At 40.4% G+C, this 20,989-nt stretch overlaps 1 protein-coding gene across 1 annotated transcript in view; it reads left to right on the top strand.

The window, feature by feature from the left end:
* Window positions 1-5,929: 5,929 nt before the first annotated feature.
* Window positions 5,930-20,989, top strand: part of KCNK10 (potassium two pore domain channel subfamily K member 10) — a 39,952-nt gene continuing 24,892 nt past the window's right edge. Inside the window, exons 1-3 of the mRNA XM_052783754.1 lie at window positions 5,930-6,245; window positions 16,896-17,013; window positions 20,489-20,649. Coding sequence (XP_052639714.1) covers window positions 6,024-6,245; window positions 16,896-17,013; window positions 20,489-20,649 — 501 coding nt within the window. The 5' untranslated portion in view covers window positions 5,930-6,023. The remainder of the gene's footprint in view (window positions 6,246-16,895; window positions 17,014-20,488; window positions 20,650-20,989) is intronic.

Genomic DNA, 20,989 nt, shown 5'->3' with positions numbered 1-20,989 from the left:
ATTTTAATGGCTTAATGATGTTTTGGTTATACATGGACAGAAACTTCCACATTTCATTATTTCTGTCATGCATATAGCAACCCCCTGCTTCCTGTTGGACGTACAAATTCCCTTCATCCATAAACCTGCATGCATTTTCTGTTTGTGACATATTCATGAGAAGTTCATATAGCTGATATCTTAATACACTGATAGCCTCAGCTCTTCCTCTAACATACCTCTTATCCTTGCTCTGACTTCCAGGCACAGCCCTGCTGTCTTAACCCAAGCAGCCAGTAGCTGAAATCACTTTGGGGATTCTGTGGGAAGGTTGTGAAATTGGAAGCAAATGCTAGATACCCATATCCCCCAGGAACTTCTGTTTGGAGATAAGCCAGAGCCTTGGAGTGCAAGATCATATGTTATCCACTGGTGGGCTGCTCATTTGCCTGCCTTTCCACGCTGTTCAATCAGGAAGCCTTTTGATGTTATCTTCAGTGTGTGGCCATTTCAGAATAGGGGTATGGGGGAATCCTAACAACTAGAATACCCTGCCCAGTGAAAAAGAAATAAATGAGGCTCCCGCTAGGATGCTAAAACAGTTATGGCCAGTGGAATCCCTTCATCCCCCAGTCCTTTACGATCCATTTTAGAGAAGATAGATCCACCTACTTTTAGTGGCCAGTTCAGGGAAGCTGTAGCGGACTTGGCTGGCACCTCACAGACATTTCCGAGTCTTGGTGCTCCAGGTTTCTGTTCTGCAACTTCATACACTTGACAAAATATCGTATTTCTAAATTACTTCAGGAGGGAAAGCTGGCTTATTAAGTAGTGCTAGGAAGGTTGTACAAGTGCTGATAACCCAATGTAGGATCTTGTGAAAGCTGTAGGGAGAATGATTTGCTCATGAATTTTCTCAGTGAAACTGGACTGCATGATAAGATTACTTTATAATTCGAACTAAACTTCTAGTTTTAAGACAAAGATAAGGAAGACTCCACGAGAAATTTTGAGTGCTCGACTATGTAAATGTTTGAAGAAAGCATAATTTCCTTTCTTTAAAAAAACATCCCATCATATTATGAGGATTTTTGGGAAATATACTGGTACTTACCTTAAGATGCACATCAAAGAACCTTTTTACTTGAGCTGAAAGTACTTTGTTGTCTTCCTTGGCTGGACCCACTAAAATGGGAGATGAAATGTCCGGTCTCATTTTTGATCAACTCATGTATTAAACTTAAAGCCAGCTGCTGGGTTTATGAATGCATAAGTATATATGCCTTTAATCTAATTCTGTGCTGAATCCTGTGAAAGCAACACTTGCATCAGATGTGTCAAGAATACTCTACTATACTCTCATTAAAATGTACATACATTCCTGTGTGCTCATGTAGCACAGGAACATGAAAGAAAATAAAGTACTAAATAAGACACTCCATTAAACCTGACTTACATTTTTCACAGAAAAAAATTGTGACAGCAGTACCACAGAGGAGGGTATGTTAATTTAAAAAAATTGTATTTGCTTTAAACAGTTGAGAAACTCTCCTCTAAAACCAGGTTTCTTCAGTATCTCCTATGTTCTTGGCATATTGGGTAAGATAGTTGCCAGGTTATAGGTCATTGTGGCAAAGCCATGCTTAATGTTTTCATAATCATAAGCCAGTTGAACATCCTCTCAGAATTTTGGCTCTTATTTGAAGCTGTCCCTCTGAGGTAGCTGTACTTTGAACCTCTCTGTCTGGAGATTTTTCCCTTTAAATTAGAACTATTTTCACAGAGTCATAACAGGTTATCTAGCTCACCCTGTTGCTGTAAAGCAAGGCCAACTATACCTAAATATTTCTGGCAGAAATTAGTCTAACCTGTTCTTAGAAACATCAGTCTCCTAAAGCAAAGCATACCTGCAGTAATAAAGGACAATTTTTAACCTTAAGCAATGTCTTATGGTATATCATTTCAATAGCTCCAATGTTTTACATTACAGCGTTTTGCTTTAGAATAGAATATTTCAGTTGGAAGGAACCTACAACGGTCATCTAGTCCAACTGCCAACTGCTTAAGCTGGGTTAAGTTTTGCCCCAGTCTTCTTGATGGTCAGTCAGTAAGAGTTTTGATTCCTTCTCATCAGTGTTAGCAGAAATCTCAGGTATTTAAGCTCCTCACATATCAATGGGAGGCCTGTTTGCACCCTTCGTCAGTACCTCAAATGCAGGTAGTGAGGTACTCTTGGAGGTGAGCAACTGTACAGATCTTAACATTTTAATTTGACTTGTAACATCAACATCTTCAGCTGCTTTATTTTGAAGCTTATCCAGACAAACAGGAACCCACCTTTGTTTCCCCACTGGCATCCTCTTACTGGAGTAAGGCCTGTGTCGAAACACTGGTGTGTTTCTTTGAGGGTACCTGTTCCTTTGAGGTTACCTGTCTACTAATATAGTGCATGTATATGAATGGAGCTTCATCATGGCTTTCAGTGAGGCAGATTAAGTCTTCTTTGATATGATTTAACAAACACACATGGATGAGACTCTGTTCTGGGACAAGCCTGTTCTGACAGCAGCTTGTCTTGAAGAAACATGGATAAATAAAGCAGGGATTGTTCTGCATTTATTGTAAACATATCCTCTTCTCTTTTGCTCTGTGTCCTAAACTATAGTCTAAACTATCTCTACAAATCCAAGAATTTATGTAGTCCTTCATTTTCTTAAACTGTTTGTATACCTCTGCACATTGTTATATTGCCACTGTAGTCCATCCTTTGATCTTCGTAAAACTTCTACTTGTTAAACTTCTGGAAGTTTATATAGCTTTTATGTTTATATGTTTGTTCAAAAATTGTACAGACATGGATTCTTACAGGACACTCGTGTTTGTTAGAAAAGTAAGCACTATTTTATCTTATTCTACTTGGTGAAACCATGGTTCAAAGGTGAATGGTAGGACTCTTCTGAGAGCAGAGGATCATGGAGGCAGAGTTCCAATTAGAAATCGGGACTTCTGATACCATACCATGTGCTCAAGTCACTAACTCCACTCTCTTGTCATAGAGAGTGAGATAGCTGCTATATGGAGTATCTACACTGGTTTTCCAATATCTAACTGCTGCTTAAAATCTACCCTGAAACATCTGTGGGGTATTGACTGCAGTTGTGTTTTCTGCATCAGCTTTGTAAGAAGACCGTCTCTGTTATACATAAGTTGCTCAACTAGCTGCTTTAGTAGAGTCTTCTTGTGTATTAATTTATATAATATAAAATACTTTAGGATCAACATTTTGACATATACTTAGGGTAGCTATTACTAATAGCAGAAAATGAAAGATTTTAATGCAATTCTTCTTAGGGAACGAGTTCTTTTATTTTAGAGATAAGCAAGCCGAGCACAGTAAGCCATTGAGCTGTTTAAGTGACACAATATTTATAAGAACATTTTACGTTCCCTACCCTGAACTTCCCATCTTGTTCTTAAATCAGTACAACACATTTTCCTTCCAAGATGGAATTAAACAGGCCATGATTTTACTGTAAAGCTGTTATTAACACTTTGCCAGAAATATGATTTGAATAAGAAACAACATTTATACTATCAGAGAGGGAAAGAAATCTCACAAAAGCTGTTTTACCAGCTCCTGACTTCCTTCCTCTTTACTTATCATTTGTGGGATATCAAAGTCAGGCATCTCTCACCACTGACAGGCTCAACCAGCCTACACTGGACTATGCCAGTCATGGTAAGGTGGATATCTGTTTCAAAAAATTGTAGCATGCTGTTTCTGTCATATGAATTCTGCTCTCTTCTTACCATGTGAGCCTCAGATCCTGAGACTATTTTGCTGAGTAATCTCAAGTGTGCAAAATCAGCCCTCAGGCTTGCAGATTTTGTGTTGATTCACAATATACACAGTAGTTATTGGCTCTAACTAATGTAAATTAATTGAATTCCATGGAATCCATGGAAGTTATGTTACACTGGTTTACATCAGCTGAGCCACTTCTGGGAATACTCAAATTTATTTAGTTCAGTAAGGAGACGTTGTGACTCAGATTTAAGATATTTGCCTATAGAGGAAGGAAGATTATAACAAACAGCTTCACACAACCTCTCTATTTTACGTTTCTTCTGAATGCTTTTCTGATATTTCCTGCTGAAACTCACTGTATCTATTACAATAATCCTTTCCTTTTAGGAGATGTAGAGAATGAAATAATTGATCTCTTTTACAAAAAATGTGACTTCTTTCTAATACTGTCACTCTTCTCCCTATTGTCACAAGTTCTTAGAACTTACGTGAAATATATCTGGAGGTAAGAGAAGTTACCTTTTAAGTTTGATATCATTCCATCCTAGCTGATAAGTGTTGGGGACCATAACGACCTTTTGATGGTCAAACTGACCAGCTGTGCCACAGGGTGTTGCAAAACTGAGATAACACACAAAGGGGATCAACCACAGAGGCTTTTCCTCTGATCTTGGATCCTTTCTAATCTAATTAGTATCTGGAACCTCCAACTCACATGTGAAAAGAAATATTAACTGTAAGTGTAAAGCAACTATAGATTTCTGTAGTTTATCAGTTAGCAAGTAAGCTGGAAGCTCTATCCTTAATGCAATGCTTCAGAGATGTATTGCTTCTAGGAAAACATGACTGTAGTAAACAGCTGAGTTCTTAAATTATTCAGTATCATAAAATGGTTTCTATTGGGAAAGAGTTGTAGCCCACTTCAAACCCAAGGTGTAATCACATTGTATGTTCAAATTGTATAGAATCAGTTTATGGTGCCACTCTGATCAGATGTTGTAAATCCTTCTGCTTTAATTTCTGAGCATAACAGCAAAGACACTTTGGGAATAACTTCAGAGAATGCAGCTAAAGTGACTGTATTTTAACTGCAATCTGATTTAGGTCTGATATGAAATAAATCAATCCGGTTTCAGAGAAATTACAGGCCAGTGACAGCTGCACCGTGGTAAGATTACAGCAGGGATTTGGTTTAAAATGAATCCAACATCTTTAAAGCCTGCATGTGGTACCATTATACCAGTGGATGCTGAGGAACCCGGCCTCATTCTGCCATTGCTAATGCTGGCAACAGAGAGTGGGGAAGTGTGATGCTGAGACACCTGAATTATCTGGAGGCAAGCCAGCTTTGATTCAGATGCCTTAGTAGCTTGGCACAGTGGTCGGGCTAATAAGTCTGGCTGGAAGTCAGGGCTTATTAGCTCTGATGTACTGCTAAGGTCACATGGGCTATACAGTGTCTCAGTCCCAAGCTGGGAGGTCCATCGTTGTGCTTGGCATGTGAGTCACTTTGACCTCAGATATCTAGTATGCTTTGGCTGAAGAATGATTTATGCTAAAATTTGTAAAGCTTCCAGGCTTCAAGAACATTTTCAGAAGTGATGGTTTTGTGAATCTATGTGAATAATATGGGCCTGCTTGTGTTGGTCAGCCAAACAGCATTGTAGTTTACAAAGCATTTTCTGTTTCTGTCAATACCAGGCCAGGTAGTGATCACTGATCATTGACAGTTCAATTTCTTAGCACTATTAATACTATTAGTGTTATGATTTAAGGACATAAATCACTGCCAGGGTCCCTCACCAAACACCACCTTGTGTAATTTATATCCTAACTAGTAAAAATTTTCATATTCTTATTGGATAAATGTTTTTCTGCATCCTTCTGAAATTTTTGCATATGCAACTGGCCTGTCTAGTTCTAGAGGTAATGGGTGAAGCAAACCGTTGGGGTGGCTTGTGTATGGATGGACACATGGAGCCTTCCAGATGAGAAGAATCGCATGTACGTGAATAACATGGTTTATGCGAGAGTCTTGAAAATGGTATTTAGGGAAGTTGTATATGAACATCAAGGTCATACCCTTATGGATTTGATTTTGAATAAGATTTTTTTACTTTGTGTTTCAGTGGCTGTTCCCTCAGCAGTGCCAGCTTGTGAACCTGAGCCCAAAACTAACGGGCATTATCCAGCTCCACGACTCTCCGTTTCCTCCCGAGCCACTGTTGTTGCTACCATGGAAGCCCCTTCTCAAGGCCTGCAGACAGTCATGAAGTGGAAAACAGTGGTGGCCATCTTTGTTGTGGTGGTAGTTTACCTGGTGACGGGAGGACTCGTCTTCCGTGCCCTGGAGCAGCCCTTTGAAAGCAGGCAGAAGAACACAATCGCACTAGAGAAGGCTGATTTTCTTCGGGAGCATGTTTGTGTAACCCAGCTAGAGCTGGAGACGCTGATTCAGGTAGGCCACGTGAAGAAGACAGTACTGCCTGGAAGTTAGGATAAACAGCTTGGTGGTTCGTTGATCAGGTGTGTCGGTGGGGAACAAAATTGTTCACAGAGCCCTTGCCATGGGCAGTGTGGTCATTTTAAAGTCCGGGAAACAGAAACTATGTCTCCAAAACATTGTAAACAGAGGTTAAATGTATTCACTAGAAAAATGAAAAACGTGTGCAAAGAAAATCAGAACTTAATATCTGGAAGAAATTTTTGTGAGATGTGACAGATTTGCAAGACATTTGCCCATCATCTCTGTAATTTTCAAATTATATTAAGTTCTTAATTCTTCCTCCAAAATTAAACACAGCAACTAAGAGAGCAAACAGAAAATGATAGGTGGGAATTTTAAAATAAATATTCAGCCAAGAATTCTGAACTTACTGGTATATTAATTTACAGGTTTACTGTTGTGAATTTTAGGTAAATGAATGATGATGAAGTATACAATTAAAAATAGAAAAAAATTGGCATTTAAGAACTACAGAATTTTTAGTCTGGTCTAGTATGCAAAGCTTTAGAATCAATTTTCAAGGAAATAAATATCAAGTATGTAGCGATAAATGTAATGGAAAATGGACTAACATGCAAGAAAGATCTATCAAGGATAGAGTTATATTTCATTGATTAAAACACTAGGCAAGGAAAGTATTATGGATCTTACAAGACTTCAGTAGAGTATCTTCTAGGATCCCATGTAGAAACCTATAAGTTAGCCTGGAGAAAATAGAGATTAGATAAGAAACGTGAGATACCTAAGGAATATATTCCAAAGTTGAACTTCAGCCTCATATTTCAGACCTGAATTTGTGTCTGAACCTTCCAGGAGCACAATGTGTTTCCCTCTGGGTGTTGCACCAGAGTTCTGTTGTGATTTCAGGGTGTTTGAAAGAACACAGAGCTATCCCATGGATTCTTGTGTCCATCCACCCAACTGTGTTATAAAACCCTTTCTATAAATGAATCAGATTTATAAGCTGCATATTTCTTTTAAGAAGCTGTTCCACTATCTTATTGCCATGATGGAAAAAGCATTCTCCTACTTTTCAGCCTAAACTTGTACAGTTTCCTTGTACTTTGTCTTCCACAGACAACGTCCCATTGCTTAATTGATTCTTCTCCCTTGCCCACATGTGTAGACAGCAATGCTCTTCTGCCTTTCCCAAGCAAAACAAATTCTTTCTGTTTCTTTGCAGACAGATGTGGGCTCTCCCTGCTTGTGCTCTGTGTTCACAGAAGATGGGTCAGTTGTGAGTCAGAGGCTGCGTACCTGTATCTTTGGGCAGCCTGGTACTGTAGCTAAGAAGCCAAACCTGCTTCAGCAAGAGGCGGTATTGTGCTGATGTGACTATACAGCTTTTGGGTCAGGGCTGGCTTGGATCACATCCTTCATCTGTCTGCAAAAGACAGGTGAACATGTTTGGTTGGTAGCGTGAATTCTGTTCAGGGATACTGGTTCAGATGTGTTTCTCATGGCAGTGTTGCAGAGATCTGTATTTCCCTCAACTGCTTAGGTATAATGTGTGCTAGCTGTTTAAAGGATTTTTAGAAAATACTAAAAGCAAGAAGTTTGTATTCCCTTGATGGGAATGCCACCATTAAAAGATATGCAAAATGCTTTCTTTTCTAGCAGAAAGCAGAGCACATAATAGGTGCAACAAGCAAAGCACCTCAACAGGATGGTAGACTCCTGCATAGCAACTGCAGTACAAAGATTTCTAGATAGCCCCTATTCTCTAGCCTATGCTATGTACCAGTTTTAATTCTTTGTTTTACACAACATTTTTCCTTCTTTCACCTCAAAAGTGGTGACACTAAAATGAAAAACAGGCATAATGTGTCATTAGAAGGCAGATATTCTGAACAAATCTTATCATCTCCTGAGATTTCAGTATGTCCTCAGGCATTACACTGGGTAACTGGGAATCATTTTGCAAAGGTAAATTAAATGGGTTTAGCAGCTTAGCACGTGAATGTCTTAAGGCCAAGTGATGTGAAATATTGAAACAGATTTGTCAATAAAGAACAAGTTCTTTTGGATTCTTCTGTATGTCTGGAGGTGAAACTGGCTCCAGGGATGTAGTTGGGTATGCTGTTACAGAAAACTGTGATTGTAACTGACTTGCACAGAAGAACAGCGAACCACTGCTTGAAGATAATGTCAGGGGGTTAATGTGCTTTCATGCCTTCATGTTGATGATCTCAAAAGTGACTTCTCCCTGGCTGGCACAGTGCATTTCTGCATTGCACCAAATGCTGCATCTGCCTTTACAACTGTGATTTCAGACTGATGTGGCAACCTCCATGGGTTTTGGCTGCTGTGCTGTGTGCGGTCAGCACCAGGCTACCGCTAAGGGAGCTATTTATAATTAATGTTATTTGACTACCTGAAAGCCTTTAGATGAACACAGATCATACTCTCCAGAATGACTGTGTTGATTCACCTCTGTGCTTTGGAGAATATGGAAAAAATACAAAAAGAGAGACCTTAGAACTGGCTTTTATCCTTTTACTGTGGGGGTGGCTCTGGAACAATCTTTTAAGGAGAAGAGAAAAGGAGCGTCATGGTCTTTACAAGGCCAATGATAGAAAAAATTATCCCTTTGCCTAAATTTTGATCTTTCAAAGGATTCTTCTTTGGAAACCTATAAGGAAGATGTACTGCACTGTATGAGGAAGCTGTTGTAATTCAGTGCGGATAAGACATCCTTTCCAACTTGATCTCCAATAACCCATTGCAAATATTAGCACTGGTAGCACAAATGTGAATTGCTGTGTCCAGACTGTGAAGTTCGTTCATAGACTTTGGAATTAATATAGTGATGAAAGCAGTGCAAATCCCTAGGAAGATTCAACGTATTTTAAATTTGTATTTACCTCTTGGGTTTTGGTTCAGGTCTGTCTAATACTAACACAAGGACAGGTAGTTTTTTCTTACCAATAGCAAGTATTTCACAGTGCAGTCTGTATTGTCCAAAGTCACCTGAAGTGGAAGTTCTTAACAGTACATTTTTGAAGCTCATTTCTGCTTCTGAAGACATTTGTTGCAGTGAAGCAAGTTCATTATTTAATACCTCATGTGATCTACAACTTGTCACAATGGTGAATACCAGAATAAGAAAATGACAGAATCGTGTGCTCTATCTCAACACTTTTGACTTTTCAGAGCTAGAGAGAAGTTAAATCTAGAATATGCTAAAAGGCAATGAAACTTCAGGTGCTTCAAGTACATTTAGCTGTATTGTACCCATCTGAACAAATAACAGAAGGCAGCAGGACTCAAGTGACTGGACATACAGATGAAAAGAAAAATAACATTAGTAGTTACACTTGCTAACATATTACAAAACTTTTTTGTTGTTGTTGTTCTTGTATGTCATGGCATAAGCTTATTAGTAGCTGGGGTCAAAAAGAAGTCATCTTGCCTTTGTAATAATGCAGACTTAGAGTGTATAATGGGGAGGTTATGCCTCTCAGATAGACCAGATGTTATCTATCATTAGGGGAGGCAGGCAGGAAAAACATCAATGTGTTCTGGCAAAGTAATTCCTTTGCACCTGATAAGGGTATTCACATTCTGTTTCTGTGTAGCCTGTGCACCCTGTATGAGTAAAAACTTTTGTAATGAGCCCTGCTTTCATAATGAGCCCTGCACAATGACGTAAGATAGAATCATAGAATCATAGAATCATAGAATCATTTCGGTTGGAAAAGACCTTCAAGATCATCAAGTCCAACCATTAACCATGCCCCCTAAACCATGCCCTTGAGTACCCTGTCCACTCGCTTTTTGAATACCTCCAGGGATGGTGAATCAACCACTTCCCTGGGCAGCCCATTCCAATGTTTGACAACCCTCTCAGTAAAAAAATTTTTCCTAATATCTAACCTAAATCTCCCTTGCCTCAACTTGAGGCCATTTCCTCTTGTCCTATCTCCAGACACCTGACAGAAGAGACCAACACCCACCTCACTACAGCCCCCTTTCAGGTAGTTGTAGAGAGCGATAAGGTCTCCCCTCAGCCGCCTCTTTTCTAGACTGAACAACCCCAGATCCTTCAGCCGCTCCTCATAAGACTTGTGCTCAAGGCCCCTCACCAACTTGGTTGCTCTCCTCTGGACACGCTCAAGCAGCTCTATGTCTTTCCTGTAGTGAGGGGCCCAAAACTGAACACAGTACTCGAGGTGCGGCCTCACCAGTGCCGAGTACAGGGGAACAACCACCTCCCTGTTCCTGCTGGCCACACTGTTCCTGATACAGGCTAGGATGCGATTGGCCTTCTTGGCCACCTGGGCACACTGCTGGCTCATATTCAGCCGGCTGTCAACCAGCACGCCCAGGTCTTTCTCTGCCAGGCAGCTTTCCAGCCACTCTTCCCCAAGCCTGTAGCGCTGCATGGGGTTGCTGTGACCGAAGTGCAGGACCCGGCACTTGGCCTTGTTGAACTTCATACAATTGGCCTCAGCCCATCGATCCAGCCTGTCCAGATCTCTCTGTAGAGCCTCCCTACCCTCAAGCAGATCGACCCTGCCTCCCAACTTGGTGTCATCTGCAAACTTGCTGAGGGTGCACTCAATCCCCTCATCCAAATCATCAATAAAGATATTAAACAGAACAGGGCCCAACACCGAGCCCTGGGGAACACCACTCGTGACCTGCCGCCAACTGGATTTCATCCCATTCACCACAACCCTCTGGGCTCGGCCATCCAGACATTTTTTCACCCAGCGAATAGTGCACTTATCCAGGCCACAAGACGCCAGCTTCTCAAGGAGTAGAGTGGCTTGCTACTGTTAGAAGTTGCTTATGTTACTGGTGGGCTGCTTTCTTATTCCTTTTCCTTCAGGGTTTAATTTAGGAGTCTGAGTGATTACAGTATAAAGAAAAAATCACCCACCTGGGAACTAAGTCATATTATCAATGTCCACTAATGACTACAGCAACTCATTAGAGTTAGACTGTAAGCTGAAAAGGAAGCAGAGCTGGAAATGAGCTAATCAGGCTTTACTGGCTAATTATGTTAGTAAGAGTTCATATTTTGGATAGGCATTTTTGATTAGTGTTCTGAACTACATTCACCCTGAAGGTAAGCAAAAAGGGGAACCTCCTGCAAAGATGTTTCAGTTTTCAGCTGGTTCACTAGTGTCATAAGCCAGTTTGTCTTTTCAGGGTGTTTCCTTGTAAAATGAAGAGAACTTTGTTGGCTTTCATGTGCTAGAAGAAAGCTCTAGGTGGAGCAGAAAAAATAAGTGTTTTAACTATGGGGAAGACTTGCTTGTTGCTGAGGACAGGAGAAGACTATTTGAACTGTGAAGAAAAACAATGGTAAATATCTGATTATTGAACTTTCTGCCTGTGCCTCTGGAGGTTGTCTTCTATATGTCCCAACTTCCCTTCTGCCCCTGATCTTCAGATCTCTTGTGTCCTGTCTAAATTGGTGCAGGGACCCTAGTTTGTAACTTCAGTCCAGAGAGACTCCAGTTGTATAAGAGACAAACTGAGCCTAGGATGCTGCAGAAGTCTGCAGCTGTCCTGTAGCTATCTATGTTGCTTCCAGAACTTAGCTGAGAAGTTTGCAGGGAGCTAAGCCCTTTGGACTTAGATCTCTGTGCATGTCCCTTGTTGAATGCTGTAGGTCTGCCCTCAGACACAGTGCATGTACAACAATCAAATCACTACAATTGTAGGTAGGTCACTCTCTGGCTGATTGTCACCTAAAGACCTTAATGGGATAGGCAGAAATATTTAAGAGATGGGCTTTCAAAACTTATACCTTTTGATTATACCTGAACAAAAATTGCTAGCCTTGGTCCTTCAAAAATGCTGTTGTGGAAAAGTGAATAAATGGGAATTTATGATGAGGATCCCTTAATCACTGTATGAGCGGTGGTGAGAATAAGTAGAGAGGTAAGGAGTATAGAGAAAAGTTATTAAGGAATTAGTCTTTAAGAGCTGCTTGCTAATGAGAAGCATCCTAATAATTGTAATAGAGAAAGATCAGAGCATGAAAGGCAATTGAAACAACTTTTTGTATGCTTGATAGGAATCTGCTTGGAAAAGAATTGTAGAGGGAGATAATCATTATTGGATTAGCATGATCTGTGGAGAGGAATTAGTGGAACTAGAAAAAAGATGACAAGAATTTTCTTTCTTATCAAATTCCTGTCCTTGGTTACACATAGGGTACATCCTTTGAGTAGCTCAGCACTCAAGAAAGGTATCATGCTTGTCCTTGGAAAATATTTGTCTTCTTCATGCTTGAGATCTTACTGGAGAAATTAAAGAAACATGAACAAGTGAACCAGATAAAAGCCCTTCTTCCCAGAGAACCAGAAACAGTCTGGTTCCTGTCTCCTCATCAGCTGCACTAGCTCCCAGCTATCTTGTTGCCTATGGGCCTAACTCCAGACTTTTTCTTGATGCAATTGTCTTAATTAGTGACCAAGGAACCTAATACGTTAGTGAAGGCTGGTGTGTACTCACTCACGCACCAAGGAGGATCAGATATGTGAGTATCTGGGCTCAGTGAGGACCCCCTGACCCCAGGGAACAGGGAGCCGGCAGCTGTGGACCCCACCACCACCAGCCAGGGAGCATGGCTGGCCAGGGCAGCCAGGGGCATCTGCCAGCCCAGACTATCAGGTACCTCCCTGGGGACGGGGACAGGCGGAGGCTGGGCTGGGACATCAGCCCATGGGTCAGGCCCCAGCTCGTCGGAGCCTGTGGCTGGGCAGGGCAGAGCTGCGGGGAGCTGGAGCCCGACACTTGTACAGCGTCACTGGGGCAGGGACTGAAACAGTGAGTAGTTTCTATTTGGTATAAGGACAATATAATTGATTTTATCCATAGAGAAGTGATACTATTTCGATCTTATGTCATGGGGGAGAACTCTTGACACCTGGTGAGACAAGTTAGTGTTCACTATACCTTTCTTTGGACTTTGAGTCCTGTGTGTTAACAACTAGGCAGCCCAGGGTGGGCACATGCCTCATAGCCTTTAAATATTGCTGCCTGAATATCAACAGGTGGAATTGATAAAGCTTGTTCCAGATTGAGATGGAGTCTGGATTGCACTTACTTTGGGAATACAAGATTAAGTCACCCAGTATCACAACATATGCTAGGCTTTTGCTGTGGGGTTTGCTTTCAGTCCCATGCAGATTTACCAGACCATGTCTTCTTGGTTAGAGAGGAGCTGTAGTGTGCTGATACCGAAGGGACTCAGAGTAAAATGCACATCTATACAATGATAGGGAATCAAACTGAAAATTGTGATCAGAAATATATGTTTAAAAAAAAATAATATTGAGCACTTGGATTTACTTTGGTATTTTTGTCATTTCCCTCACTCCTATCTGCCTATTGGATTTAGGGCACATCTGTTACTTGAACAGCAAGAAAGACAATTTCAGCCCTTTGAAGTATTCCAAGTTATTGCCTTCTCTGAATGGGTGGCATTTCAAAAGATAAATTACTATAGATTAATAGTTATTCATTAAATAAGAATGCTTTTTGAATTCATAAAAATATTGAAAAAATCGTGTGCACTGTGCATGTAACTCCTCTTGAGAAGGAAGAAGGGATCAGGAGAGGATTACGTGTGAAACAGCTATGGGTACTTTGATGACCTATTACTTTTGATGATACCTCAACTATAAAAATACCTGATACTACTAGTTTAAAATGTCTTAAATATGGAAGGTTTGCCAAAAGAGTGGTTAGCACTCTGGAAATTGTTTCTTTCCCTACTCCAAGATAACTTGAGGATGCAACTCTTCAGGTCATGCTGCAAAGCCTATCTGAAGTTTCACAGATGGGAAACTGTTGTAAAATTTCATGGTCTGTGTGAACTGGGAGAGTCTTGCCAGTGATAGTGTCCTTGTTTGAGTTTTGTGTCAGTCTTCATCTAGCAGGATACTTCTGTATAGGTGGACTTGTGGTGGTGGTATAAGGCATCCTTTGCTCATCGCATGACCTGAAATTGCGTATTTAAGTGCTGCTAACTGCAGGGCTGCTCTCCTCTTACCGCTCCCTTTCTGTCCTCCATCACTGTATGCAAAATACTGTGTATTAAGAGGTAGCATTGGGATAGTTGGATATTTATAAATGAATGATGTCAGTCAATCTTTAAAGAAAAAAAGAATTTGTTCTGGATAAGGAGGGAGCCTGAGAAGCTCAAAGCTACCTAAGGCAACAGAAGGCTCCTTCAGTTCAGGGGTTAGTGCTTGGCCCTAATAGACTTGCTAAACTGTGTAAACTCAAATGTGATTAAAGTGTTGTAATTAGCTCGCTGACATTCACACACTCAAGGGGAAGGCAAGCAGCATTCCTTGGCAGAAGTAACATGCCGGGGTAGCTGACAGTGTGTCATGGCCTATTTAAACAGGCAACCTGTCTGTTATGCTGATTTATGGTCTTCTGGGTAAACAAACAAATGATCTCTGCTTTCACACCACCTGCACAGCAACTGGTACAGAAGCCCTTTCAAAGGGTTTGGTCCTAAACACTTCCTTTCTCTATATCCCTGTTTCTTGAGGTATGGACAGGTGCTGAGGAACCCTGGCTTTCTGCCCACATGAAATACAACCAGTCCAGTCTGGAGCTTACTCATGCTGTAATTTCGCAATCAGCTCAGCCTGCCATGTAGCAGCTCTACTGTTAAAAAAGGCTGTCCTGTACTGATCTCTTTAGATATACTTGGCCTCTGTTCTTGCCCATGCGCCTCTTCTCCCACTCCTTTCCCTTTTGTGGGGCAATGTGATGAATAACTTAAGAACTGGGGAGCAGATTAGCTGAAACTAGCCCAAGGAAAAAAATGTGGTAGAGGAACATTTGTGACAATGAAGTCAGTTGGAAATAGAGGCAAAAAATGAGTGAGGAAAAGTGCAAAATGGAAGAGGAAGAAAAGAAAAAATGTGATAAATGAGCCAATAGAGGGAAGAGGTGAATGAGGAGAAAAGTGTATCATGAAAGCTAGGTATAGAAGAGGTGTTAAATGGATGTATTTAAAACTCAGTGCTAAAAGCACAAGAGAATAGGAGGTTATAGAGAAGATCAGGAGAAAAATCATAGATATGAACAGATGAGAAGTGGGGCAATGGTAAAATAGAATGGTTAACCTTGCTTTACACAGGGACTGTATAGAAAAAGGTGAAATAAAAAATCACAGGGACAATTCATAGATCATAAGTCAGAGGGAAAAGAGAAGTGGTTAAAGAAATAGAATAAGAAAAGTCAAAACAACCTTGTATCGATAGGTGGGAATTCTGTGTTGACCAAGGTCAAAGCAAGAGAGGATGTAAGAGGCAGCACTTTGCCTTTCTTGTGGAGCCTGGCAATAAGTTCGCTGAAATAACCAAGGCTGAAGGCCGGTGGCAATGTTTAGGAGAAGGAGCAAATATCAGAGTGAGAGAGAAGGGGGAGATCTGGCAGTGGCATGATAACAGCAACATGAAGTGAGGTTGGAACAGAATGAGAAAAAGGCAAAGAGCTGGAAATGGTAAGAGGCAGAAAGAGAGAAGCTTGGTTCCTTTGCATTGGTTTTATGGAAATTAATCTCAACTGGGAACACTTGGGAAGGAGAGGTTTACTTTGAAAGGCAGTAATTTTAGCTGCTGTTCCAGAGGTCTGAATTTCTCTATGACAGGCAATAGATTGCATGAGATTTACAAGCAACTAGAGAATATGTACCAAAGGGCATCTCAAAAGTGATCTTAGACCAATTCAGCTAAATGTGCCGGATGCTGATGAGAGATTTATTTCTGTGCTTTGGAGGCTGATGTATTTAGCTCTATCTTCCTTTGGACTGTGAAGGTGCAATGAAAGGCAAATGCGTATGTCCCCATGATACAATATGGTGCACTTTTAGAAATTCCCAAGCAAACTTGCAGCAGGCTGATATGTCTGCCTGGTTTGATTCAGTGCTGTGTGAGTCATAGGACAGTGACCTGGAAGCAGTATAGCTACCTCAGCTTCTGTTCTGGATTTAGTTCATTCAAGCACTAGCTGGGAGTCTCTACCACGCTAGACTTGTGGACATGTGACCCTGTCCAATGTGGCAACTGGGAAGTCCTAGCTGATCACAAAGGTGTTTCATGATGTTGCCATAGCTATCCTATTTGTTAATTTCAAATGGGATATATATATCCTATTTTTATTTTAGTTAGCATAAAATACAAATAACTTAATTATTAGTTGTCTGGGAATTAAAATCCCTGGCTGACTAGCTTCAGTTGACTTCATGAACATTATTTGTACTTATCATGCTTCTTGCTGCTTCTAACATCAGCTGTTCCCATTGGGGAATTTTTCCTTTGGCAGTTATTTCTACAAGAATGATATTTATGGATCTCTTTGTGGTGTTGGTCCTCTACTTCTCAATTGCTTTGTATCTTTTATCATTTGTCTATGCATTGTATCTTTCTTCCACCTTTAGTTCAGTCTTATATTCAGCTCTTGTGTACAGAGGGTGCTACTATACTTTGAGCAGGTATTAAAAAGTTTAAATCTAAGCTGTTACCATGGTCCTAGAAATTTCCCTTTGGAGCTTATACTGACTTGCATAGCATATGGTAAGGCATGCATAAGGCTGATCTCTTGTCTCTTTCTTTGCAGCATGCTATTGATGCTGATAATGCTGGAGTCAGTCCCATAGGAAATTCCTCTAACAACAGCAGTCATTGGGACCTTGGAAGTGCCTTTTTCTTTGCTGGAACAGTCATCACAACTATAGGTATGTTTATGTTTATCTTTTAAAATACATGGTCACACTGAGACCTGGATAATGAAATAAATTTAAGTAAGGTAGATGACAAAGAAATAAAGTGGCTGAACTGTATTTTTCTCAATTCTCACAAGGCATGCCTCTGGTATGTGTCAAGGGCATTGAGTCTCCAGGTTAGTATCAGAAGCTGTTTACATAATTGGGGTAGAATAGCAATGCTGAACTGAAAACAAGTAGCACTGATGTAGCTAAGGCTTTATAACCCTGTTCTTCATGTAGATGCAGGTGATTTTATTTCTCACTAAAAAGATCAAGAACCAGTACCCGATGAAATAACTATCATATGGTTGTTGGGAATTTGGATTTTAATATTATAGATTAATTTACCCATAAGGGTAACTTTCTTCCTAAGTACATCAATTAATTTTGGCTTATGCTCTGAAGTTTGATATAATTAATTCTTCTTATACCCTGCTCCTTGTAACTGGAAATGTGTTCACATAAGTACCACATCCTTTTAAAAATCCTTCCTTGCTTTCATAGTAATAATTGCAAGGGGTTCCACGAATTGTACATTGTGTAAAAAAAGCTCCATGATTTTTTTTTCCATTCTAGAATTCCTGACCTTGAAATATTGACATATTTCTCTGTATTAGATGAAGGGTATATTGAACTGCTCCATTTACTTTTCTTGAACCACTAATTTTATGAAGTTCATTATTCAGGCCCTTGTCATCTGTGTCTCCTATACATTGTATCCAAAGTACTTTGTCCCTTGATCTCTGAATGCTGGCCTTAGATATGCTAAGGTTTTTGTCCTCTCCTCTGTGAGCCAGTTCCTTTATTGAAGATTCTCCAGGCAGCTTGGATTTCAGAAGATGCCCTGAAGGGAAAAAAATGATAAACTGGTAACACTGATGATAAGGTTAAACTGCTGATAGTTATACAGTGGTTTGATAATTTTAAGCTTGATTTCAGTGCTGTCTTAGTTAGAGGTCAAGAGATCTCATTATTTGGAAATCACTGGCGAATTACTGCTTTTTATTTGCATTGGCTTTGTGTATTCTGATTTAAATACGGGATAAAGTGCTTTTCCGCATTATGGCTGTGATACACACACTGGTGACTGTATAGACAAATAATCTGACAATCATGTAATCCTTCATTAAAGTATGAGAATCTGACTGAATTCTGCAATTTCTTTATGCAGCTAATACAACAAAAAAATCCTATGGCAGTTACAAGGCTCGCTGTGGTGATCATCTCAAACAGTGGAGTCTGTGCCTTTGGCTCCGCCTTTTCTGTGTTGTCAGGGTGAGAGTGAAAGAGCGATTGGATGGAGTGTACTCCTCTCTGTGTTCCTCTATATACTAAGCTACATTACCATGTATTTTTAATGGTAGCATAAAACCAGGGGATGGAGAGAAAGAAAACATTTCTGAATCAAATGTAAGAAAACCCTCCCTTAATATTTGTTTACTTAATAGACCCAAGTGACAAGCTTTTAAATTACTCATTAAAATAAATGCCACTATGTAGGCATAGTTTATGTAGGCATATTCATTGACATCTGCTATTTAAATAACTTATTGAAAAGAGCTTGGATTTTTGCCCATATTTGCTTTAAGTTCTCCGTGAATGAGATTTTTATAGGCTGCATAAAGTCTACGTATAGTTTCTGGGCATGAAACTTATTCTATTTAATCCACCAGAGCCGTGTTAGAGCTCCTTTTAGGCAGACACTCAGCAGACTACCTGGTCAACCTCAGTCCACTGGCCTGTGTAGCCTGGATTTTCTTGGACTTCCAGGACAAACCTGGATCACAGATACAGCCATGAAAAGGACTGTGGTTTCAGGGGAGGCAGTGTTGTGCATCAGCATAGTCCTTTCACCATCCCATGACAGAGAGATGTATCCAGTGCCAGTGTCACAGACCTAACAGGATTAGCACCTTGAAGCCCAGCCTTAATTCCCAAGGACCAGGGGGAATTGCTGTAGATGAAGCAGACACTCTCTTAGATCACCATCTCTCTGGATGCTCTGCGTTTCCACTTTATCTCATCAGTGATCTGTGATTGCGTGATCATTTTTAATTTTCAAATAATTATGTATAGTCAAAATACACATCTCTATAACATTTCAGTGAAGATACCTGATCTTGAATTAAAAGGTGCAAATATTACTGCCACAATTGTTTTTTCTTTTTAATGTTAACATTTTAACAGCAATACCCTGGCTACTAGAGTCATAATGCTCTATGTAGATTCCTACAGTTAAATTCACATGGGTGATGCGGGGAAGAGAAGTGCCTGAAAAAACTGTGGTAACTAAATGTAGTTTACTGCATAGAATGGGTGGAGAGCTGTCCTGTGCATTCATCAGCATGTTAGACTTTTAAGAATACCACAGAGGAGTGCTCCAAACAAGATTCCTGCTACCTTCCAGGGTGAAAAGGGCCCATTATTCATGCTTTCCACTTGTCTCTCTCTAGATTGCCTGATCAGCTTCCTATTTACATGTTGGCTATAGAAAAGCCAAGGTAAAGAGGATTGCAGTGTTTTGAAATAGTTGACAGAAGACCTACTGATCATGATAGACTTGGGCACCTAAAAGATAGTCCATCTCTCTTTAGGTGCCCTGTGCTGATAATTAGACCTTTTCTGCCAGTGTCAGAGGTTCCCGGTATCTTATCTAGAGTTACAAGGCTGGAAACAGAAATCAAATGTGCCCAAACATGCTTGGGCCAAAAAGAGAGTTTTCAGTCAGGATATGCAACTGGATAATTATGTCTTGGTCAGAATCCATCATCTTTTCAACAGCCCTGGGCTACCCGAACAGAGGGTGGAAGGCAGGCATGTATGTGCCTTTATTAAAGGATCAATAATGATTTTAAAATATAAATGGAGTAGGATCTTCAGAGGGAAGGCTTAAAAACTTCCTTGTTAAAACCTATTAAAAAACCTCATGAAATACAAACGTTAGGCTCTTTATTGTCAAATTGAAAGGGGAACTGAATGAAGAGTTCAAGGGCGGATTCTTGTAGCGTGGGTACACTTTGGAGGCTGCGATGTGACTAGTCAGTGTGATGAGTGGCTGTGGAAATTATGAGCTAACCACTGAAAATGAGCCTTGTCAGGTGAATCACACTCCCATCAGGAAGTTATTGGCACAGCCCAAGAGGAGCAGCAGCACACAGGCACCAGGCCAGGACAGAGTGATTTTTGTGCCATGATAAGTCAAGCCAGATTAACTAATCAAACAACAACTCTAGATAGGACCTGAATCTATAGAAAATATGGGTAACTGAGGCTACAAGAACTAAATCACAGAGGGTAGCTCATCTGGGAAATGACATCAGGCTGTGGAAAGTCTGTAAATGGGAATTACATGTGGAAGAAAGGTATCCCTGCAGGAACAGTCCATTAATTTTTCTAAAAAGCCATGTATAAATTCTGAGAGTCTGACAAATGTTTTTCTCCTCAGGGTATGGGAATATTGCTCCAAGCACTGTTGGAGGCAAGGTTTTCTGCATCTTGTATGCCATCTTTGGGATTCCACTGTTTGGCTTCTTGCTGGCTGGGATTGGAGACCAACTTGGAACCATCTTTGGGAAGGGTATCGCAAGGGTGGAAAAAGTTTTCAGAGTAAGCTCACTGTCAATTTTTTGCTTAGGTTGAATGAATTGCTTTTAATTCTGTTGCTATTACTTGCAGTCCTTTTTACATGTTGAGCGCCATGAAATATTTACATGTCTAGTTGAGATGATGCTTAATCTCCTTAGGGGCCTCTGTAGTGAGTGGAGAGAAATAGACTTCTCTAGATGGTGGTTGCAGGCATTATAGATCAGGCTCTGAATTTCCTTCTTGAGGCTATCTCTCGGCAATGTATCTCCTAAGCTAGGCTCCTGACAAGGACTGCCTGTAAAACAGCCTTCAGGTTGCTTTGGACGTGTGTGTCCATTCACTGAAAATAGCGAGAAGGTAG

Source organism: Harpia harpyja, chromosome 3, assembly GCF_026419915.1.
Source record: "Harpia harpyja isolate bHarHar1 chromosome 3, bHarHar1 primary haplotype, whole genome shotgun sequence".
In the NCBI taxonomy this organism is placed as follows: domain Eukaryota; kingdom Metazoa; phylum Chordata; class Aves; order Accipitriformes; family Accipitridae; genus Harpia; species Harpia harpyja.
The sequence above is the reverse complement of the archived record's forward strand: the minus strand, read 5'-3'. Positions and strand labels throughout refer to the sequence as shown.